We start from the raw sequence: 24,019 nt of genomic DNA, 5'->3' as shown, positions 1-24,019 counted from the left end.
ACAGGTTTTTAGAAATACCTTATTTACATAAGTATTCAGACCCTTTGCTATGAGACTCGAAATTGAGTTCAGGTGCAATTGCATTATTGTTTTCGAGTACAAAAGCCCTGTGATTTGAATGTTTCATTCCATTTGGATCAGTTGTGGGTCTACTCTTTACAGTTTATGAGGCCTAGAAAGGCACAGTAGCAGGCCAGTCTGGCTGTATTTTTACCATGATATTGAAGTTCCCAAAGTCGATATACTTTGTTTATTGGTTGTGTGGTGCATTGGCACAGAGACCTGTTGGTGGAAAATCCATTGCATATATTTTATATAATTATAAATAGGGCATCAAAATGTTGAAAACCTGATTTCCCCCTAGCTGATCATTGTCTGCAGCTGGTTCTGATTGTAGTGTAGGCCTAATGAAACAGGCAGGGAGAGTGCGAACCCTCAACCTTCTGGCCCATAGCCCTGCATGGCATCGACAGTGCCACAATAGCATGCTGAGGTGTCAAAGTCGATATCCACGTTTATAAACACACAATTATTGATATTTGGGGTCGTAAACATTATTTTGAATTAATTGTATGAGGGGGGAGGGTGTGCAATTCTTTTTCACAGTACAATGGGAGGGTCGTGAAAATAGTTTTAACATTGGGGAGGGGGGAACATTTTTTTTAAGACACCTTGAGTTGGACCTTTAGAACTGTCCCTTATCTGAGTCAACAAGAACACAGAGTATAGTGCATGCACATAAAGTATCAGCAAGGTGCAAAATGAAATGGTAGTGGCTAGCCAACTTTGCGTTTAATACTGTATACAGAGAGAAGATAACGATACTTATGTAGAGGGATGATGCATCTTGACAGGCAGCCAGACGAAGGAGACTCAAAGTTAGCCTCTCCATTACAACCTATTGTGCCTGCCACTAGAGAGCTGTATAGCCTAATACCCCGTATAGCCGGATCTTGTTGACATGGAATAGTTTCCTTCCTTTTATCCCTGAGGATAAAGATAAACCTGTGAAATTCCTCCTGGCTGCCTTTCACTGATTAAGCAGGACAACTTTAGATGCACAATAAGGTTCACTGTCAAGCGTCGACCAATAGTAACAGGTGACCCAATGAGAAACCCGTACAATGTTGACTGTAACTTAACCACCCTCTGTCTTTTCACACTATATTATTAGAGTTCACACATCTCCCGTCTCTAGACTAAATAAACACCTGCTGTCCGCTCTCAGTGTCCCACTCCTCACTGTCATGTCCTTGAAAGTCCCCCAGCCAAGCCATCAGGGATGTGTGGTACCTGTCCTACTTGAGTGTGCAAACTGACACGGCTTGGGTTTCAGAGAGGACTATTGTTAGGGGTGTTTGTTCTTATGTGGTGGCAACGTGGCATAACGGACACTTTTTAGAGAAGGACTGCCCACCTCCTTACTTGCCCCCCTCCTGACTAACATTGGATCAGTCATTAGTGACTCTGCTGGATGGTCTCTTCAGTGGTCGTATTCCTATCAAACTCCAGTAGGCTACAGATGGGCTCTCTCACCACTGATGATCCTCTGAACCTGACAGAGAGAAAACATAGCTTGCAGAAGAATTGAAGAGCGGAAAGTGGAAATGTTGTTTAATTTTAGATTACATTGATGCTTTTGATCGGGTAGCTCTGTTTGTCTCTCACAGGATCAATTTGAGAAGGCTCAACTCAAGATGCTTTCCACCAATAGTTTGTCACTCATTGGCCTGTATCTCTGAATGCCTCCACTGTCTCTATGGTCCAGCAGCCTAGGCAGGCAACACTTGAAAGAAATGAAGCAGGTATGTAATCCAGCTTTGAATAATTGCTCATTAAAACCTTTGAAAGGTAGGGCATATACTAGGGTTTTTTACTTAGTGGAAATACTGATAACATAGGCCTACACCATTTTTCAACTCTCAATTTATTTTGAAATGTAAAAACCAAAAAAATAGATTTAATACCGGATTTCAGAGTGACAAAAGCAAATAGCAATGAAAAATCAGAAAATGGAGTGGGAAGAATATATTTATAATTCAAAACAATGCATTCTAAAATAAATCACACACACTCCTCACATGCTCGCCTTTGGTGAGTTTAGGCCATAGTTTGGGACATTAACAAGTAGGCTACAAAATCAGCCATGCTAGTTACTAGGGTGTGCAGCGAGCCGTTGCTGTCTGATGATGTTCTTTCTCCCAAGTAAGTACTAGCAGCTAGGAAGCGACGCAATGGCCTACATTCAGACCAGGGGTCACCAACAGGTCGATCGCGAGCTATCAGTAGCTCGCAGCCCACCTATGTGTAGCTCGCCAAACAATTCTGAAAGTACATGGAATTTTCATGTGTTCCACCACTAACTTGTCATAAACAAATCACATTTACATTTACATTTTAGTCATTTAGCAGACGCTCTTATCCAGAGCGACTTACAGGAGCAATTAGGGTTAAGTGCCTTGCTCAAGGACACATTAACGTCATCTAGCAGACGCTCTTAGCCAGAGCGACTCACAAATTGGTGCGTTCACCCTAAAGCCAGTGGGATAACCACTTTACAATTTTTGGGGGGTAGAAGGATTACCTTATCCTATCCCAGGTATTCCTTAAAGAGGTGGGGTTTCAAATGTCTCCGGAAGGTGGTGAGTGACTCCGCTGTCCTGGCGTCGTGAGGGAGCTTGTTCCACCATTGGGGTGCCAGAGCAGCGAACAGTTTTGAATCACACAAGTGTTAGACACCGAAAGCACCCAGCTACTATCTAATTAAGGCAATGTAACATTGACATTATCCCACCCCTGGTTAGCCACTATTGGCTTAAAAAGCAAACCTAAGACAATATCTGGCAATTCATTTCCAGAAATATTGTGTCTGTCTGTGTGGTGCGCACGTTTGTCTATCACTCCTTGTGTAGCCAGTTGATATGATAACTGTCTTGTGGGTTGACAGAAATACTTTCCCCAAAACCTTCTCAATTAAATGTTAACTGCAAAGTAGGCTTACCTACATGTCAATACTGCTTACAAAAACAAGTAGTGATGAAGTCAATCTCTCCTCCACTTTGAGCCATGAGAGAATGACATGCATATTATTTATGTTAGCTCTACATACAGAGGGGGAAAAAAGTATTTAGTCAGCCACCAATTGTGCAAGTTCTCCCACTTAAGATGAGAGAGGCCTGTAATTTTCATCATAGGTACACGTCAACTATGACAGACAAAATGAGAAGAAAAAAAATCCAGAAAATCACATTGTAGGATTTTTAATGAATTTATTTGCAAATTATGGTGGAAAATAAGTATTTGGTCAATAACAAAAGTTTCTCAATACTTTGTTATATACCCTTTGTTGGCAATGACACAGGTCAAACGTTTTCTGTAAGTCTTCACAAGGTTTTCACACACTGTTGCTGGTATTTTGGCCTTTCCTCCATGCAGATCTCTTCTAGAGCAGTGATGTTTTGGGGCTGTCGCTGGGCAACACGGACTTTCAACTCCCTCCAAAGATTTTCTATGGGGTTGAGATCTGGAGACTGGCTAGGCCACTCCAGGACATTGAAATGCTTCTTACGAAGCCACTTCTTCGTTGCCCGGGCGGGGTGTTTGGGATCATTGTCATGCTGAAAGACCTAGCCACGTTTCATCTTCAGTGCCCTTGCTGATGGAAGGAGGTTTTCACTCAAAATCTCACGATACATGGCCCCATTCATTCTTTCCTTTACACGGATCAGTCGTCCTGGTCCCTTTGCAGAAAAACAGCCCCAAAGCATGATGTTTCCACCCCCATGCGTCACAGTAGGTATGGTGTTCTTTGGATGCAACTCAGCATTCTTTGTCCTCCAAACACGACGAGTTGAGTTTTTACCAAAAAGTTATATTTTGGTTTCATCTGACCATATGACATTCTCCCAATCCTCTTCTGGATCATCCAAATGCACTCTAGCAAACTTCAGACGGGCCTGGACATGTACTGGCTTAAGCAGGGGGACACGTCTGGTACTGCAGGATTTGAGTCCCTGGCGGCGTAGTGTGTTACTGATGGTAGGCTTTGTTACTTTGGTCCCAGCTCTCTGCAGGTCATTCACTAGGTCCCCCCGTGTGGTTCTGGGATTTTTGCTCACCGTTCTTGTGATCATTTTGACCCCACGGGGTAAGATCTTGCGTGGAGCCCCATATCGAGGGAGATTATCAGTGGTCTTGTATGTCTTCCATTTCCTAATAATTGCTCCCACAGTTGATTTCTTCAAACCAAGCTGCTTATCTATTGCAGATTCAGTCTTCCCAGCCTGGTGCAGGTCTACAATTTTGTTTCTGGTGTCCTTTGACAGCTCTTTGGTCTTGGCCATAGTGGAGTTTGGAGTGTGACTGTTTGAGGTTGTGGACAGGTGTCTTTTATACTGATAACAAGTTCAAACAGGTGCCATTAATACAGGTAACGAGAGGAGAACAGAGGAGCCTCTTAAAGAAGAAGTTACAGGTCTGTGAGAGCCAGAAATCTTGCTTGTTTGTAGGTGACCAAATACTTATTTTCCACCATAATTTGCAAATAAATTCATAAAAAATCCTACAATGTGATTTTCTGGATTTTTTTTCCTCAATTTGTCTGTCATAGTTGACGTGTACCTATGATGAAAATTACAGGCCTCTCTCATCTTTTTAAGTGGGAGAACTTGCACAATTGTTGGCTGACTAAATACTTTTTTTCCCCACTGTATGTCTTCCATTTCCTAATAATTTCTCCCACAGTTGATTTCTTCAAACCAAGCTGCTTACCTATTGCAGATCCAGTCTTCCCAGCCTGGTGCAGGTCTACAATTTTGTTTCTGGTGTCCTTTGACAGCTCTTTGGTCTTGGCCATAGCGGAGTTTGGAGTGTGACTGTTTGAGGTTGTGGACAGGTGTCTTTTATACTGATAACAAGTTCAAACAGGTGCCATTAATACAGGTAACGAGTGGAGGACAGAGGAGCCTCTTAAAGAAGAAGTTACAGGTCTGTGACAGCCAGAAATCTTGCTTGTTTGTAGGTGACCAAATACTTATTTTCCACCATAATTTGCAAATAAATTCATAAAAAATCCTACAATGTGATTTTCTGTGGAAAAAAATCTCAATTTGTCTGTCATAGTTGACGTGTACCTATGATGAAAATTACAGGCCTCTCTCATCTTTTTAAGTGGGAGAACTTGCACAATTGGTGGCTGACTAAATACTTTTTTCCCCCACTGTATACATTTAAGGGCCAGCCATGCTGCCCTGTTCTGGGCCAGTTGTAATTTTCCCAAGTCCCTCTTTCTGGCACCTGACCACACGACTGGGCAGTAGTCCAGGTGTGACAAAACTAGGGCCTGTAGGACCTGCCTTGTTGATATTGTTGTTAAGAAGGCAGAGCAGTGTTTTATTATGGACAGACCTCTCCCCATCTTGGCTACTGTTGCATCAATATGTTTTGACCATAACAGTTTACAATCTAGGGTTACTCCAAGCAGTTTAGTCTCCTCAACTTGCTCAATTTCCACATTATTCATTACAAGATTTAGTTGAGGTTTAGGGTTTAGTGAATGATTTTTCCCAAATACAATGCATTTAGTTTTTGAAATATTTAGAACGAACTTATTTCTTGACACCCATTCTGAAACTGACTGAAGCTCTTTTTTAAGTGTTGCAGTGATTTCACTCACTGTAGTAGCTGATGTGTATAGTGTTGAGTCCTCCGCATACATAGACACGCAGGCTTTACTCAGAGCCAGTGGCAGGTAAAGATTGAAAAAGGTAAGGGGCCTAGACAGCTGCCCTGGGGAATGCCTGAGTCTACCTGTATTATGTTGGTGAGGCTACCATTAAAGAACACCCTCTGTGTTCTGATAGACAGGTAACTCTCAATCCACAGTATAGCATGGGGTGTGAAGCCATAACATATACGTTTTTCCAGCAGCTGACTATGATCAATAATGTCAAAAGCGGCACTGAAGTCTAACAAAACAGCTCCCACAATCTTTTGATGATCAATTTCTATCAGTCAATCATCAGTCATTTGTGTTAGTGCCGTGCTTGTTGAATGCCCTTCCCTATAAGCGTGCTGAAAGTCTGTTGTTAATTTATTTACTGTAAAATAGCATTGTATCTGGTCAAACACAATTTTTTCCAAAGGTTTACTAAGGGTTGGTAACAGGCTGATTGGTCGGCTATTTGAGCCAGTAAAGGGTGCTTTACTATTCTTGGGTAGCGGAATGACTTTTGCTTCCTTCCAGGCTTTTTGTAAGCTTAGATTGAAGAGATGGCAAATATGAGTGGCAATATCGTCCGCTATCATACTCAGTAATTTTCCATCCAAGTTGTCAGACCCAGTTGGCTTGTCATTGTTGATAGACAACAGATGCACAATTAAGGCGGAATTACACTTAAAATCAAAATGTGTATGTTTTTTTCCAGAACTTAAAAAAATTGTCTTCTGATGTGATTTAAGCATTAACATGGACTCAGAACATCCACTTTCGTTGTTTCTCTATGAACAATTGTAATATTGAGAGTGAAAAGACCCCTGATTCAGATTTTTAAAAATATAAGTTAGTTAGCTACTTGAGCAAGTTTGCGATGTAGTCTCCTTTGGGCGGAACAAGCTTAAAACATAATAAAACTGCTGTAGTAGCTAGTTATTGAGGCTAGCTAGTCCAACTGGGTGAAGTAAAATGTAAAAAGGACAATGTCATGTGTTTTTTAAATTTGGGCTATTATTTGGGTGCTGAAATCCGTAGTGTTTTATAAAAAACTTCATTTTATGTGAAGTCGGAGGTCTCGTGGAGTTGAGTTTCGTCAGCTAGTGAGACTGCAGTGTCTGGGCTACATCTTTGATAGCTAGCTAGCTAGTTACTGGAAGAAATTGTGTTAAGGGACCGCCTCTAGAGAATCTGCTTGTGATCATAAATTAAATGATTATCATAAAGCAATAACTATATATTTTTGACCTGCAGATTCAACTTTGCTGCCGCATGATAGATCCTGAAACCTAAGAAACCAGATCCAGCTAGCTATGTGGTAAGTAATAAGCTGTATGTTTGTTTCAGCAGTGGTTAGGCCATTCTTTGCTATTCTGTATGTATTTGTGGCTGTGGCATGGCCATCGTCCTGCTAATATGAGCATTTTAGGGCACTTGTATTCAGCCACAGTGCAGCAAGTCACATATGTTTAGGAACATATGAATGATGGGGGCGCCGTGCTCATAAAACAGGTGTTAGGTTTACTAGCTACAGTTTGATCTCTAAAGCTGTTTACTATTTTTTATGAACTCGTTAACTCCTGTAACCCTATGTTATTCAAGTTATTCTACATTTAAACATTCAGCCTTTGCACCAACAAAGGTCCTTTACTGAGCTCTGTTGAGGGGATGAACATTCCATTCCTGGCTACTCAATGACACTTTAAGCCAACCCATTCCCAGCTGTCTATTTCCCTCATCTGATCAGTTATTTGTTAGCCATACACTAAAAAGTCTTATCATCAGTTGCTGCAACCCGACTCCATTGGCCTTGGGTCTTTAACACAGAGGGGTCCTATTATTATTTCATTGGCACCCTTGAACAATACCATAAAGGACCATGCATTGTCTGTCTTGGGGATGGTGTATATTTCCATGTTATGTTGGCATCAGGCAGAGTTCTGCTGTCGTAAATGTGACACGCAGAATATGCTTTACATTTATACTTGGAAAAATGTAACCGATCAACATTACCTTACAAACGTATTTATTCTTAAATTCTCTTTCTCTATCTACTGCAGTGAGGTCAGGTGGAGAGTGAGTGCTATGCCATCTAACACCACAGGAGGGTGAGTTAGCCAGTGTAAGGGATGAGAAACAGCTCCAGGACCGTGCTCCTGCAGACAGTAGCAGGTAAGGTAACAGAAGAGTAGATACAGTGCATTCGGAAGAGTAGATACAGTATTCAGACCCCTTGACTTTTTTCCACATTTTGTTACGATACAGCCTTATTCAAAAATGGAGTAAATTGGGTTTTTTCAATATCAATCTACACACAATACCCCATAATGACAAAGCGATAGATTGATGAAGGGAAAAAACCAATTGAATCCATTTTAGAATAAGGCTGTAACGTAACAAAATGTGGAAAAAAGTAAAGGGGTCTGAATACTTTCCGAATGCACTGTACATTGATGAGAGTTTTTTGTAAACTGTTGATATTGGTAGTCTCCTTGTTAAAATGTTCTACATTTAACCAAGTGAAGATCAATATGATGACAGATCAATATATGCTGATAATCAGATTACCTAGCTTCGATGACAATTAATGACAACAACAATACAATTATTTGAAAGGAGTGGAAGTATCACTCCCATACAATGAATAAAGACACAGTCAGTAGATGTGAATCTGATTGCAATTTTACTTTAATCTACAGTTACTTTAGGGCTTTGGATAGACTTCACCACAGCAGAAGGTTGTCCATCTGAGGTCCATCTGAGAGCTTCACTCTTCATCGTGACCTTTCTGTGATGGTAAAGAATTAGGGAATAGAGAGAGACAGAGAGAGAAGATATTGGTAAGCACTGGTCAAGCTTTACGTAGATACAGTGGAAATGTAGCCTATAGACTTAAGACTGTATTCAATCAAACCTGCCATAGCAATATAACATTGTCTTTGTTTACAAACTACTGCCTATGAACAAACACTTCCTCTTTCTGAAAACTGAAAAGCATCTACTTGTGAAGGGAGTGTACCTAGTAGTAGTAATAATGGGTTTTTACAGGGCCCAAAACTATTCTGTGGATTAATTTAGCAACCATGATAATACAACATTGCAGGTTCAACTGAATTTCAAGTGATGAAAATGTGTCCTAAATTTGAAGTTGTGGATTATTCAATATAAAGCCCTGGATTTGTCATTTAATACACCGATAAATAACTCTGATATTTTATTTTTCCACTTCGCATAAGTGTAACAGTTGATGAGCCTTCAGCTACATCCTCATTACCTCCTTAATCCAATCACCTAGGCTACATATTTATGTAACACAATCTAATGGTGTAGACTTATCAAGACCTAACTCTCATAACAGTGTAATTTGGAATTACTTTGACTAACCAACTGACCACCAATTCCCCTTAAAAATCTTATTACAAACAAGCATTACAAATACAGAATACAAATACTATATGACAAATACAGGCTTTATCTTGACAAAGTCTGATGCACTATGATAATTCTGTTATAATTTTATACTTAAAAAAATTAAATATATTTGGATGCAGGTTTTAAGACTGTTTCAATATGAATGTTTACATCTGCTTACATAGTCACTCACAAAAATAAATATTTTCCACTTTTGCTTATGATATTGAAATACTAGAATTAAAACAATGCCAGTTTTAACATAATTATATTATGTACAGTTGAAGTCGGATGTTTACATACACCTTAGCCAAATACATTTAAACTCAGTTTTTCACAATTCCTGACATTTAATCCCAGTAAAAATTCCCTGTTTTAGGTCAGTTAGGATCACCACTTTATTTTAAGAATGTGAATTGTCAGAATAATAGTAGAGAGAATTATTTCTTTCAGCTTTTATTTCTTTCATCACATTCCCAGTGGGTCAGAAGTTTACATACACTCAATTAGTATTTGGTAGCATTGCCTTTAAATTGTTTAACTTGGGTCAAACATTTCGGGTAGACTTCCACAAGCTTCCCACAATAAGTTGGGTGAATTTTGGCCCATTCCTCCTGACAGAGCTGGTGTAACTGAGTCAGGTTTGTAGGCCTCCTTGCTCACACACGCTTTTTCAGTTCTGCCCACAAATTTTCTATAAGATTGAGGTCAGGGTTTTGTGATGGCCACTCAAATATCTTGACTTTGTTGTCCTTAAGCCATTTTGCCACAACTTTGGAAGTATGCTTGGGGTCATTGTCCATTTGGAAGACCCATTTACGACCAAGCTTTAACTTCCTGACTGATGTCTTGAGATGTTGCTTCAATCTATCCACATCATTCTCCTTCCTCATGATGCCATCTATTTTGTGAAGTGCAACAGTCCCTCCTGCAGCAAAGCACCCACACAGCATGATGCTGCCACCCCCGTGCTTCACGGTTGGGATGGTGTTCTTCGGCTTGCAAGCAATCCCCCTTTTTCCTCCAAACATAACGATGTTCATTATGGCCAAACAGTTCTATTTTTGTTTCATCAGACCAGAGGACATTTCTCCAAAAAGTACGATCTTTGTCCCCATGTGCAGTTGCAAAACATAGTCTGGCTTTTTTATGGCGGTTTTGGAGCAGTGGCTTCTTCCTTGCTGAGCGGCCTTTCAGGTTATGTCGATATAGGACTCGTTTTACTGTGGATATAGATACTTTTGTACCTGTTTCCTCCAGCATCTTCACAAGGTCCTTTGCTGTTGTTCTGGGATTGATTTGAACTTTTCGCACCAAAGTACGTTCATCTCTAGGAGACAGAACGCGTCTCCTTCCTGAGCGGTATGACGGCTGCGTAGTCACATGGTGTTTATACTTGCGTACTATTGTTTGTACAGATGAACGTGTTACCTTCAGGCGTTTGGAAAATACTCCCAAGGATGAACCAGACTTGTGGAGGTCTACAATTTTTAATCTGGGGTCTTGGCTGATTTCTTTTGATTTTCCCATGATGTCAAGCAAAGATGTACTGAGTTTGAAGGTAGGCCTTGAAATACATCCACAGGTACACCTCCAATTGTCTCAAATGATGTCAATTAGCCTATCAGAAGCTTCTAAAGCCATGACATCATTTTCTGGAATTTTCCAAGCTGTTTAAAGGCACAGTCAACTTAGTGTATGTAAACTTCTGACCCACTGGAGTTGTGATACAGTGAATTATCAGTGAAATAATCTGTCTGTTAACAATTGTTGGAACAATTACTTGTGTCATGCACAAAGTAGATGTCCTAACCGACTTGCCAAAACTATAGTTTGTTCAAAAGAAATTTGTGGAGTGGTTGAAAAACAAGTTTTAATGACTCCAACCTAAGTGTATGTGAACTTCCGACTTCAACTGTACACCAGTTATTAGAATAAACAAATTATAATATTAAATAATCTGAAAATGAATTTAGCCTCACTAACCTTGGAACCAACATCACGGCTCTTGACACGCAGCTTGTTGACTTGAGACTCAGCGATGTCGGCCCTTTCCTCAGCCTCGTCCAGCTCATGCTGTATTTTGCGGAATTTTCCCAGATGGTTGTTGGCCTGCTCCTCCTGTGACACAGAAACACAACAAGCATAATTACAGCAAAAGCAGAGACCAATACACTCAAGCAAGCGAAAGGTCCCCAATGTTATAAGTAATTCCACACTTACAGCTTCCTCGGCAGCTCTTTTGTAGGCTTTCACCTTCAGCTGCAGCTTATCGACAAGGTCTTGGAGGCGGGCCATATTCTTGCGGTCCTCATCAGTCTGTAAAGACAGAACCCATAGCAAATGGCAGTCAGTTGCTTAAAAGCACAAACTATGCATGCCTGTCATGGTAACAACAATATAAATAAAAGATCACCTGGTAGGTGAGTTCCTTAATACGCCTCTCATATTTACGAATTCCTTTGATTGCATCAGCACTCTTCTTCTGCTCAGCCTCGACCTCATTCTCCAGCTCCCTCACCTGTCATGACATAAAAATAACATCTAGGCTATGTAACAGGGTCCATTATTGCTGTTTTGCATATGGCTCTAATGCACAGCATGTACATCTACTGTAAAAAAGATACACTCACCCTGTTCTCCAGCTTCTGAACCTGCTTCTTGCCCCCCTTCATGGCGATTTGTTCTGCCTCATCCAGGCGGTGCTGCAGGTCCTTGATGGTCTGCTCCATGTTCTTCTTCATTCGCTCCAGGTGAGAACTGGTGTCCTGCTCCTTCTTCAACTCCTCTGCCATCATGGCAGCATCAGTAATGGCCTTCTTGGCCTTTTCTTCAGCATTTCTGCACTCCTGGACTGCCTCCTCCACCTCAGTCTGAAGCTGGTTTGTGTCGCCCTCCAGCTTCTTCTTTTGGTTCAGCAGGCTGGTGTTCTACAGATGAAAATATGTTTCCACTGTTAAACAGCGGGACAGTCCAGAGGATATGTACAATACATCAGTATCATACTACTAATAAGCACCCTAAATAATCATTTTCACACCTGTGAGTGCAGCAGCTGCACCCTCTCACTGATGTCCAGCAGCTCTTGCTCAGCCAGCTTGCGGCCTCTCTCAGTCTGTTCAAGACAGCTTCTTAGCTCCTCCAACTCTGCCTGCATCAGATTGTTGCGTCTCTCTACAATGGCAATGTTCTCCTTCAGATCATCATTGGAACGAAGAGAGTCATCTAACTGGAGTTGGGCATCCTAGAAGACATTTGTATAATGAATTGTCAGTTGGTTATTAAATTTACATTTACATTTGAGTCATTTAGCCGACACTCCGATCCAGATATAGACCTAAAATAATTTACCTTCAGATGAGCATGAACACTCTTAAGCTGTTTCTGGGCCTCTGATGCCTGCCTGTTGGATTGACTGAGCTGGATTTCCATCTCATTGAGGTCTCCCTCCATCTTCTTTTTCAGCCTGAGGGCCTCAGTCCTGCTCCGGCACTCTGCCTCAAGAGAGCTCTGCAGGGTATCAATGGCCCTCTGCAAATTCCTTTTGGACTGCTCCATCTCCTCGTCCTTCTCAGTTAGCTTGCGCTCAATATCAGCCTTTACCTGATTAAACTCAAGCTGGGCTCTCAGAATCTTACCCTCCTCATGCTCCAGAGAAGCCTGTTGGATCATAATGGTCCAGGTTTATTATAAAGGTGTACAGTATAAGTATGTACAATATATTATGACTTGATTCTGGACAGAGGGAACCTACCTCAGCTTCCTCCAGAGCAGATTGGATCTCACTTTTCTCCTGTTCCAGCTGTTTCCTGATTTTCTCCAGCTCGTGGATGCTCTTTCCTCCTTCACCAAGTTGCTCAGTAAGGTCGGAAATCTCCTCTGTGAGGTTAAGGCCATACAGTGGCATTTAGATTGCTTTGTTGACATTAATTAAATATATACATGCCTGTACTGAGCTTACCTTGGAGGTTCTTGTTCTCCCTCTTCATTGTCTCAAGCTGATCCAAAGATTCCTCATAAGAGTTCTTCAGCTTGAAGAGTTCAGTGCTCAGAGACCTGGCCTCTTTCTGGGAGCTCTCTAGCTCACACTGAGACTCCTCATACTTCTGCTTCCACTCAGACAGAACCTGTTGGAAACAATCAAACAAAAATGTCCTTTGAAAGAAAGGATCATGAACCTATAATTTTGCATATTTATCTATGGCTTAAAATGTTTACTTTGTCAAAGTTTCTTTGTTTCTTGTCCAGAGCGGCAGCAGCGGCATTAGACCTCTCCACATCCACCATGAGATCTTCAATCTCATTCTGCAGTCTGTGTTTGGTCTTTTCCAGGGAGGAACACTTGGCGTTCACTGCCTCCACAGCTTCTTCAGCATCCTGCAGGCGCTGAGCCAGTTTCTTCCTGGATTAAAGAATCAGAAACAGGAGACATTTAGTGCCTGCAGTGAAATTTGTTTTGCTTCATAGGTAAATGAACCTTGGATACTTTACCTCCCTACTAATAGCTGCGTGGTCAGCTATCAGACAAACTTTTTGTTCGTCTTACATTTTAGAAGAAACATAACACAAACAAAAAGCCTATCTGCTAGAAGAGAAACAGTGTCTTTCTTTGGAGAACATTTTAGTAGAAGAGTTAATAAATTTCTGTCATGATTTCTTACTTGGCTTCCTCCAGCTCCTCAGTCTTCTGAATGGCATCAGTCTCATACTTAGTTCTCCACTGAGCCACCTCAGAGTTAGCCTTGGACATGCCACGCTGCAGCTCAGCCTTGGCCTCCTGCTCCTCCTCATACTGCTCTCTAAGCAGGTCACCATCATGTCGAGCAGACTGCACTGCATGGGCTAGTGCATTCTTTGCCTGGGAGACAAATATTTTCACACATTTCGTATCAATAGCTAAGGATGAAGTGATAGATTACAGTATTTTAAATATCTTCGGATTAACATATTTATCTCTCACCTTTGTCTCCTCCTCCAGTTGTCTTTTGAGGTCCTCAATCTGCTGAGTGTAGGACAGCTTCCCTCTACTTAACTGAGATACAAGGGAATCCTTCTCCTCAAGCTGCCTGGAAAGCTCACCTAGTGAAGTAAATTACGAAACTGTTAAGAACAATTTCACCGCCTTGATCAGTGTGGAGGAAGGCATTGTTTTCTAATATTGATGATCATTTGTCATAAGAGAAAAGAAACGTACCATTCTCTGTCTGCAGCCTAGCTTTACACATGCTGAAGTCATTGATACTGCGCATGCCCTCCTCATACTTTGCCCGATATTCACTCATCTGATCTTCCAAGGTCCTGCATGCCTTCTCTAAATTGGTCTGAAATGAAGTGCATGATATCAAGACAAATGTGAGTTTTTAAATAATCCATCATGCATCACATCTGATGAGAAACAAAAAGACCAGATAATGAAATGGGGCCATACCTTGGACTTCACAATATGTTCCATGTTGGAGACCACATCATCAAGTTCAAGCCTGAGCTCGCTCTTTTCCTTCTCCAGTTTCTGCTTCACTCTCTGCAAGTTGTCTATTTGTTCCCCAAGGTCAGCGACACTGTCAGCTTGTTTCTTCCTGAGTGTGGCAGCTGTAGCCTCGTGCTGCAGAGTGGCCTCTTCAAGGTCTCTGCGGAGCTTCAGGAACTCATTCTCCCTCTTCTTGTTCATCTCAATCTGGACAGATGTGGCTCCACCAGCCTCCTCCAGCCTCTCACTGATGTCCTCCAGCTCTCTGGCCAAGTCTGCTCTTTGCTTCTCCACCTTGGCTCGGGCAGCTCTTTCTGCCTCAAGCTCTTCCTCCAGCTCCTCAATTCGTGCCTAGCGAGGGGGAAAAGATTGAAAGATTATTTGGAGGTGACTTAAGTCAAAATAATGTGTATTTTCATTCATTATCATGGTTACACATTCAATTACACATGATCAATTACCTGAAGCTCCTTCAGTTTCTTCTGAAGCTGAATGTTAGCTGCTTGTTCATCTTCTATTTTACTGTTCAGCTGGCTGACCTCAAAGTCTTTCCTGTGGCCGAAAGGCATTTTTTTGTTGGCAAATTAACAAATAAAGGCATGAATGATATAAACTGGAAAATAAAGTTTAACATACTTCTTAAGACGCTCCTCTAGTTGCTGTTTATCATTCTCCAGGTCCATTAGGCTTTCCTGGGTCAACTTCAAGTCTCCCTCAAGCTTCCTCTTGGCTCTTTCAAGATCCATTCGGACCTTCTTCTCTTGCTCCAGAGAACCTTCAAGCTGGGGAACATCATCACAAAACACACTACTGTTTTATCAATTCGATTTCTGCTGTATTTCTATCCTTTATCGCTAACAAAACAACATCAAGTACTCACGTCATCAACTTGTTGCTCCAGCTTAGCCTTTGCCTTGGTTAGAGTGTTGACTTTGTCCTCCTCACTCTGCAGGTCGTCCAGCGTTTGCTGATGAGCCTCCTGGAGAGCCTTCTTCTCCTTGGTCAGCTTAGCAATGATTTCATCCAGAGCTGCCATTTCCTCAGTCAGGTTCTTCACCTGTGAATAGGAAGTGAAGTTTGAACAAACAACATAACCACAGTTTTTATTTGTTTTATGAACATAGAGGTGAAAGTGACCTTGTTCTCAGTGGCATGCTTCTCCTTCTCCACTTTAGCCAGAGTGAGCTCCAGATCATCAATGTCCTTCTTTATCTCAGAGCACTCGTCCTCCAGTTTCCTCTTCTTAGCGGTCAGTTCTGCATTCATCTCCTCTTCATCCTCCAGTCTCTCTGTCAGCTCTTTGGATTTGGCTTCCAACTGAATCTTGTGTTTGATCAGTTGTTCACATCTTTCCTCAGCATCGCAAAGATTATCTTGCTCCTATTTTGAAAGGTTTCATTAGCTTAATGACAATTTCTAAGTATTATTGCAAGGATCACAATTCTGATGCATATTACTTCATTTATGGGATGATATCTTTAACTCACCGCCTGAACTGAAAGCTGTAAGTCATTTTTCTCTTGGAGAAGAGAGACCATTTTCTCTTCTAGTTCCTTCCTGCGAGCCTCAGACTTTGCATAAGCCTCTTTTAGCTTCAAGAACTCCTCCTTCATGTTGGCCATCTCCTTCTCAGACTCAGCGGATTTCAGCAGAGGCTTGATCTTAAAGAATAGCTTCATCCAGGGCCAATTCTTGACCCCCATGAAGGCACGTACATTCCATTGGATCACAAGTAATGCATCTCTGTGAACAATTACAAATATAGTTTAGCAGATATTGCATGGAACTACAATGTGAATTTTATATAGATATAGTTTAAAAGAATCCTAAGTCATTTGTGACTGTTTATGCTTACCTTCGTTCAACAATCTTCTGGAATTCAGCTCTAGCCAGCAGACCGCGTGCTCTGGACTGGATTCCAGTGATAATGAGGGACAAACGGTCATCTCTCATCTCCTCCAGCTGACCAAGTAGACCAGCCTTGAAGAACACCTTAAAGAAATTTCAAGTAGAGCATATCTAAATCATCTCCCTATATACAGAATTAACCCATATTGTTTAACATTTGGGCACTTTCACTTTTGGGAAATATTCCATTTGAAAATGTATGTATATTTTCTTCTTCATCAGAATATATGTATATTGTGTATGACAATCCTTATGAAAGTTCTACCTTAGTGTGTCCAAATCTGTATTGAGTGTGATCAATATCCAAAGACCCAAGTAATTTCTCAGCTCCTTTCTTGCTGTCAATAAACTGTCCTTCAGGGATGGCAGCAGGATTCAGGATACGGTATCTATATGAAGCATTACATAGTCTTGAATATAATACATATTACAAAAGAAGATCTGTTTCCCAATTCAGTTGAACCTATGTATAGTATACCTCTGCTTGAAGTCTCCATACAGGACCCTATTGGGAAAGCCTTTTCTGCAGATCCTGATGCCTTCCAGCACACCGTTACAGCGCAGCTGGTGCATGACCAGAGGATTCTCCATAGCCCCAGGAGTCTTGGTCTCATTGGGGATGATGCAGCGCACAAAGTGAGGGTGAGTAGACCTCAAGTTGGTCATCAGCTTGTTCAGGTTTTCCTGTAGAAGCAATACAACCATGCATGTAACTGTAAATCTGAATAAATAGACACCACAGTTTGATTAGTTTTTCATACTCACCCTGTGCAAGGCAGACACAGTCTGAAAGGATGATCCCTTCTTCTTCTTTCCACTAGCCTTGCTATCATCAGCTGAGAAGTACAATGGATTTCAAATAACGTCTTAAAAATGTACTTTATCTTATTAGATGTATTTGACTGGACAATGCCTATTGTAAAGGACTGATCTAGGTGCTTTCAGAACTGGTTTATATTTTATAAATATGCATACCAGCATCTGTTCCAGCATAATTCTGGAAGAGCACTGTCAACAATTTGAGGTTAGACTTCTGGAACAGTCCGACCACAGTCTCATTCAGTGGATCCTTGTTCTTCACCAGCCAGTTGAAAATATTGTAGTCCACAGTACCAGCATAGTGAATCAGGGAGAAATGAGCCTCTGGTTTCCCTTTCATAAGCCTGGGCTTCTGGAAGTTGTTGGATTTTCCAAGATGGTTGTCGTAAAGCTTGGATTTAAAGGTAGCATCGCTGGCCTTGGGGAACATGCACTCCTCTTCAAGGATGGACATGATACCCATTGGCTGAGGGGAAGACAAATATGAGCAGTGTTACTGATACCCTGATAACATTTAGATGTGTGTAGGTGCACTTGTCTTATTGAAAAACATAACTACTTCTTACCTTTTCAATAAGGTCAATGCAAGCCTGCAAGTCCATGCCAAAGTCAATGAACTCCCATTCAATTCCCTCTTTCTTGTACTCCTCTTGCTCCAGCACAAACATGTGGTGGTTGAAAAACTGTTGCAGCTTTTCATTGGTGAAGTTGATGCAGAGCTGTTCAAAGGTGTTGTACTGCAGCAGAGAGGTGAACTTAAGTTACTGTATATAACAAATCGTTTTACAACTTGGAAGTATTCCTAATAGATTGAGGTAAAAAAAAAAAAAAAAATCAAGTATCATATTGAATATCACTTCAGCTCACATCAAAGATCTCAAACCCAGCAATGTCCAATACACCAATGAAGTACTGGCGAGGCTGCTTGGTGTCCAAGGATTGGTTGATTCTCACCACCATCCAGAGGAACATCTTTTCATACACTGACTTTGACAGTGCACCAATGGAATAGTTCACCTTTAATTAAATAGAAAAAACGTTATTGTTATGGTTATGAACCTTTCCTGATTAACATTGAGCTCTGAGTTCTTAGCGTTTTCAGATCTTCGTTATAAGTCATTTCTGACTCACCTGTTGGACAGTTTGCCCCTTGGTGACCCACTCGTTCCCTACTTTGACCCTTGGGTGACAGAGACCCTTGATGAGGTCAGAACAGTTCAGGCCCATCAGATATGACACTTTGTCAGCATCTTAGGAGAAATAAAATGAAACGATACATTATAATATTAGTTAACTTACTGTCTTTAAGATGTATCATCAACACTGAGGTTTGTTTGCTTAATTAAGTCCCCCTCACCCTCAGTGCCATCAGCCTCTGCCTGCTCCTCACGCTGCTTCAGCTTGAACTTCATGTTGCCATAGTGCATGATGGCACCAGTCAGCTTGTAAATGCCATTCTTCTCCTCCTGAGTGAAGCCCAGGACATCAAACGCTTCCTAAATGAGAAAAAGAGAGAGATAGTATGCTACCAGTGCACCAATAAATACATTAAGGTAATACACTTAAAACAGATATGGCACCAGATGAACCAACCATCAATCTTTACTCACATCAGTGGCACACAACTCATCACCATCATCGATGGAGGCTACAGTTGTCTCTCCTTGGGAGATGAATTGGTAGTCATAGGGGTTGTTGGTGATGAGCAACATCTCTGAAAAGCAAACAGAAATGTCAGATTCTGTCAAATCTAGTGAGATCCGAGCAAGGGTATGTTTTAGTTAGTACATGGATGGCAGTATTCTTTATTTACCAAGCAACTCTGGTTTCCTTTGGGACAGAATCTGGTAGAAAATGTGATAGTCTCTCTCAGCCTTGAGCTGGAAAGTCACACGGGACTTCTCTAACAAATCTGTAATAATGCAAGACGGAAAAGTTTATTGAAGGAAGCAGTTTAACATGATTGTATATATGAGAATAGTTGATAGATGATTTGATTTGAATATTCCTTACAAGTCTCAATGTCTGCAGAGGCTAGCTTTCCACTAGCAGCAAAATGAATTCGGATGAATTTGCCCTGAAGAAAAGTTCAAGAGAACCAATCATTCATTTTGGCATACAATTAACATATATAGTGAATATATTATGTGCCTTGTATCATATGTTGTATGTTTTCAATGGTAGTGTGATCATAATGGTCTGTGGATAGAAACGTACGAATCTTGAGGAGTTGTCATTTCTAATGGTCTTGGCGTTACCAAATGCCTCCAGAGCTGGGTTAGCCTGGATGATTTGATCCTCCAGAGTCCCCTGGAAGTATTCATTGCAGTGTTTTGATTACAGTAACAGTCAAAATACAGGGTAAGGTGCCATTAGAGAACATGTTATCTGTTTATTCAACAAGCTAACCTTTTTCTCAGAGGCTGTATCCTTCTTTCCTCCTACAGCTGCAATACTGGCGTAGTATTGAATGACTCTCTTGGTGTTGACAGTCTTCCCAGCACCAGATTCTCCACTGAGGATACAAATACAGTATACAACAGTAAAATAAGTCATTTAGCAGATGCTCTTATCCAGAGCGATTTACAGCAGTGAATGCATACATTTTCATACTTTTTTCATACTAGTCCCCCGTGGGAATCGAAGCCACAACCCTGGCGTTGCAAGCGCCACGCTCTACCAACTGAGCTACACCCTAAGGGCAACAATTAGCTCACTAGTCCCCCATCCCCTAAAAAACAGCCATACGAAAACCATTTTCTTGTATATTCTTCATTAGTCCAATTTTGATACAATCCTACAAAATGTTGCATGTCAACATTCAAGTTTTCAAGATATAATATCACTTTTCTCCTGGTGCCCAACATCAAGCAAGAGCAAGAAGTCCCATGCAAACACAATGTTAGCCCTATGGGCTTTTATTTTAGCGTAGATGCTCAATCTTAATGATCTCAGCCAAGTCCTTTTCAATTGGTAAGCTGTGTTAGACCGTACCAGCCATGGCCCATCGTATCACCATTAATATTTCCTCCATTCACCAATGCTGGCATGTACTGACTGTTCAACCTTAATTTGCCCTCAGCCTCCAACCAGGCTTCAATGTTATTTAAAAGTTCCTTCTTCTTATCAGGAATCACAGGATGCCTGTCACTGAATTCAAAGTGCATGTTTTATCCACTGTTAATCAGATGTATCAACACAACAGTCCAAATTGAGGTAGTTAAAATAACACAAATATTTAAATTTCATTGGTTTGTCAATGCAATACTTTCCAATTAATCCATCCATTTATCACAGTGTACAGCCACATTATGATTATATACAGTAGCAACACTTCGATGTCACTGTCAGACAATGTAAGACCTAAAAAGAGGAGACAAATTCAGCTTGATGAAAAGGAGAGAAAACTCACGTGATAAGAATGGATTGGTTCTCCCTGTCTGAAATAGATATAAGGACATGGTCACATATTTTTTTCTTAGAATATACTACTCTATTAGTACCGTAATGTTTGAATATCTATTGGGTAAAAGTTGAATAAGATATTGTTAGTCATCTTAGTGAGTTTACCTGTCAGCATGTACTGATAAGCGTTATCGGAGATAGAGAAGATGTGAGGAGGAGCTTCACTCCTCTTCTTGCCTCTGTAGGCTGAGACCACCTCCTGGTTATACACTGGCAGCCACTTGTAGGGGTTGACAGTGACACAGAACAGCCCGGAGTAGGTCTGTAGAAACAGGAAGGAGTCAAAATACAAAAACTGAAAGTTCATATTTCATAGAGTATGATAAAATACAGAGTATGATATTAGGCCTACATTTATTATTGTGATTACTTGGCCTAACCAGATTGTTGTGCAGTTGAATCTAAGATTGGTTGGGTATACAGTGCATTCGGAAAGTATTCAGACTCATTGACTTTTTCCACATTTTGTTACATTACAGCCTTATTCTAAAATGGATAAAATTGTTTTCTTTCCTCTTCAATCTACACACAATACCCCATAATGACACAGCAAAAACAGGTTTTTAGAAATATCACATTTACATAAGTATTCAGACGCTTTACTCAGTACTTTGTTGAAGCACCTTTGGCAGCAATTACAGCCTCAAGTCTTCTTGGGTATGATGCTACAAGCTTGGCACACCTGTATTTGGTTTCTCCCATTCTTCTCTGCAGATCCTCTCAAGCTCTGTCAGGTTGGTTGGGGAGCGTCGCTGCACAGCTATTTTCAGGTCTCTCCAGAGATGTTCGATCAGGTCCAAGTCTGGGCTCTGGCTGGGCCACTCAAGGACATTCAGAGACTTGTCCAGAAGCCACTCCTGTGTTGTCTTGGCTGTGTGCTTAGGGTCATTGTCCTGTTTGAAGGTGAACCTTTGCCCCAGTCTGAGGTCCAAAGCGCTCTGGAGCAGGTTTTCATCAAGGATCTCACTGTACTTTGCTCTGTTCATCTTTCCCTCGATCCTGACTAGTCTCCCAGTCCCTGCCGCTGAAAAACATCCCCAAAGCATGATGCTGCCACCACCATGCTTCACCGTAGGGATGGTGCCAGGTTTCCTTCAGACGTGACGCTTGGCATTCACGCCAAATAGTTAAATCTTGGTTTCATCAGACCAGAGAATCTTGTTTCTCATGGTCTCAGAGTCCTTTAGGTGCCTTTTGGCAAACTCCAAACGGGCTGTCATGTGCCTTTTACTGAGGAGTGGCTTCCGTCTGGCCACTGTACCATAAGTGCTGCAGAGATGGTTGTCCTTCTGGACGGTTCTCCCATCTCCACAGAACTCTGGAGCTCTGTCAGAGTGACCATCGGGTTCTTGGTCACCTCCCTGACCAAGGCCCTTCTCCACCGATTGCTCAGTTTGGCCGGGTGGCCAGCTCTAGGAAGAGTCTTGGTTGTTCCAAATTCTTCCATTTAAGAACTTCTTCCCCAGATGTGTGCCTCGACACAATCCTGTCTCAGAGCTCTATGGACAATATCTTCAACCCCATGGCTTGGTTTTTGCTCTGACATGCACTGTCAACCCTGGGACCTTATATATACTTTTTATTTATTTAACCATTTATGCCTTATTTAGACAGGTGTGTGCCTTTCCAAATCATGTCCAATCAATTGAATTTACCACAGGTGGACTCGATTCCAGTTGTAGAAAAAATTCAAGGATGATCAATGGAAACAGGATGCACCTGAGCTCAATTTTGAGTCTCATAGCCAATGGTCTGATACTTATGTAAATAAGGTATTTCAGTTTTTTGTATAAGTTTGCAAAAATTTCTAAAAATCTGTTTTCGCTTTGTCATTCTGGGGTATTGTGTAGATTGATGAGATTTTTTATTTATTTAATCAATTTTAGAATAAGGCTGTAATGTAACAAAATACGGAAAAGGGGAAGGGGTCTGAATACTTTCCCAATGCACTGTATGAGTATTAAGAATACCAAAAACATGCCAAATACCAAAAAATGCTTGTTGGGTGTTTGGCTGATAGGCTATTCAGTTGGATTTTGATTTATTAGAGATAGTACCTCTTCAGGTCAGAATATCTACTTTGTTTTATTCCACAGTGTTAAGAAATTGAGAATAAATCCAGCATGTGTGAACTCACGTAGATCATCCATGCTGCATAACGCTCTTTGAGGTTGAACAGCACAGCTGGCTCATGAAGGAAGGTGAACATCGCCATGTCTTCAATTTTATCAAACTTTGGCGGGTTCTGAGGGTGGACGTCACACTCCTTCACAGTCACAGTCTGTAAAAAATAAATGATCAGTGTCACAAAAGCAAGTACTGTTGAACTATTTGTCAGTCATTTTAAAACAGTAGTTCACCAACAGTACATCAAAATGGAGTATTAGACAGTTACATTTCCCCCCCAAAAAAATTACAGTAAATGTAGCACAGAAGTGTTTAGATCCAGTAGTTTCTGGCATTATTGGTGTCATATTGCATATAAAGTCATATTTTGTTAAAATATAATCTTATCATCACTAGGTGTCCTGGTTGAGCAGCTCTCTCACAGCTTACTAACCTTCCCGTTCGCAGTGTCAGCGGTGACTTTGTCACCATCTCTGCTGGTGATGGAAGCCTTGACAAATTCCACTTCGGTGTCAGGCACAAAACATTCCTTCTTCATGTCGAAGGGACGGGTCTGGGCCTCCAGACGCTCCCTGTCCGACTTCCTCAGGTAAGGGGCTGCGGGCCCGAACTCCGCCATATGAGCGTCTCCCATGATTTACTGTGTCTAGAGAATGGAGAGGAAATCAACTTCCATGTTTATTTATTTTTATTTAAAGAAATTGTTGAGCTATTTGTTGCATGTTTCCATTTATTTCATACTATATCAGGCATCACTGATATAACAGAATCAAATTTAATAAAACGTTTTAGAAAAAATTATATTCCTTTTGTTAATTTTGAATGACTATTTAATTTCTGATTTCCACGTATTCAATTGATTCTAAGGCATTATTTCTGAAACAATATGACATGATTTAAAATAAAAAATTAAACAAAGGTTAATACAGAATCAATAACACCCTGATATGATGTTAAAATATCCTTACCGCACCAACCCCTTTATAGAAGACTGATGGAGGTAATGGTCCTATGGAAACAAAAACACAAAGACATTTTAAACCATATTTACCCTTTCTAGCACTCACCTTCTTTATACATCAATTTAAAAATGAAAAGTATAGCTCCAGCAT

General features: G+C 41.0%; 1 protein-coding gene across 1 annotated transcript; it reads right to left on the bottom strand.

Moving 5' to 3' along the window:
• Positions 1-8,380: 8,380 nt before the first annotated feature.
• Positions 8,381-23,916, bottom strand: LOC121580971 (myosin-6). Its single transcript, XM_041896219.2, has 38 exons — positions 23,876-23,916; positions 23,341-23,553; positions 22,918-23,061; positions 20,886-21,042; positions 20,728-20,755; positions 19,725-19,830; positions 19,533-19,625; positions 19,329-19,392; positions 19,129-19,227; positions 18,926-19,029; positions 18,673-18,811; positions 18,447-18,565; positions 18,183-18,332; positions 17,882-18,052; positions 17,472-17,781; positions 17,262-17,332; positions 16,975-17,180; positions 16,762-16,885; positions 16,444-16,580; positions 16,076-16,331; positions 15,726-15,968; positions 15,469-15,645; positions 15,225-15,370; positions 15,050-15,140; positions 14,550-14,939; positions 14,316-14,442; positions 14,082-14,200; positions 13,783-13,979; positions 13,340-13,523; positions 13,083-13,248; positions 12,876-13,000; positions 12,473-12,781; positions 12,162-12,365; positions 11,755-12,051; positions 11,538-11,642; positions 11,345-11,440; positions 11,108-11,242; positions 8,381-8,498 (listed from the first exon to the last, which is right to left on the bottom strand). The coding sequence occupies exons 2-38, from the start codon at positions 23,539-23,541 to the stop codon at positions 8,478-8,480; spliced, it is 5,811 nt and encodes a 1,936-aa protein (XP_041752153.2). The 5' UTR covers positions 23,542-23,553; positions 23,876-23,916; the 3' UTR covers positions 8,381-8,477.
• Between the last annotated feature and the right edge of the window lie 103 nt (positions 23,917-24,019).

This window comes from Coregonus clupeaformis, chromosome 14, assembly GCF_020615455.1.
Source record: "Coregonus clupeaformis isolate EN_2021a chromosome 14, ASM2061545v1, whole genome shotgun sequence".
Classification (NCBI taxonomy): domain Eukaryota; kingdom Metazoa; phylum Chordata; class Actinopteri; order Salmoniformes; family Salmonidae; genus Coregonus; species Coregonus clupeaformis.
The sequence above is the reverse complement of the archived record's forward strand: the minus strand, read 5'-3'. Positions and strand labels throughout refer to the sequence as shown.

What these genes read in the sequence shown, in the direction of transcription:
- LOC121580971 (XM_041896219.2), bottom strand. Translation starts at nt 23,541, where the DNA reads ATGGGAGACGCTCATATGGCGGAGTTCGGGCCCGCAGCCCCTTACCTG. An exon ending in TATGGAGACTTCAAGCAGAG is followed by an intron (nt 16,886 to 16,974) that starts GTATACTATACA and finishes TGCTTCATATAG; the next exon opens with ATACCGTATCCTGAATCCTG. An exon ending in CTAGAGGAGCGTCTTAAGAA is followed by an intron (nt 15,141 to 15,224) that starts GTATGTTAAACT and finishes TTTCGGCCACAG; the next exon opens with GAAAGACTTTGAGGTCAGCC.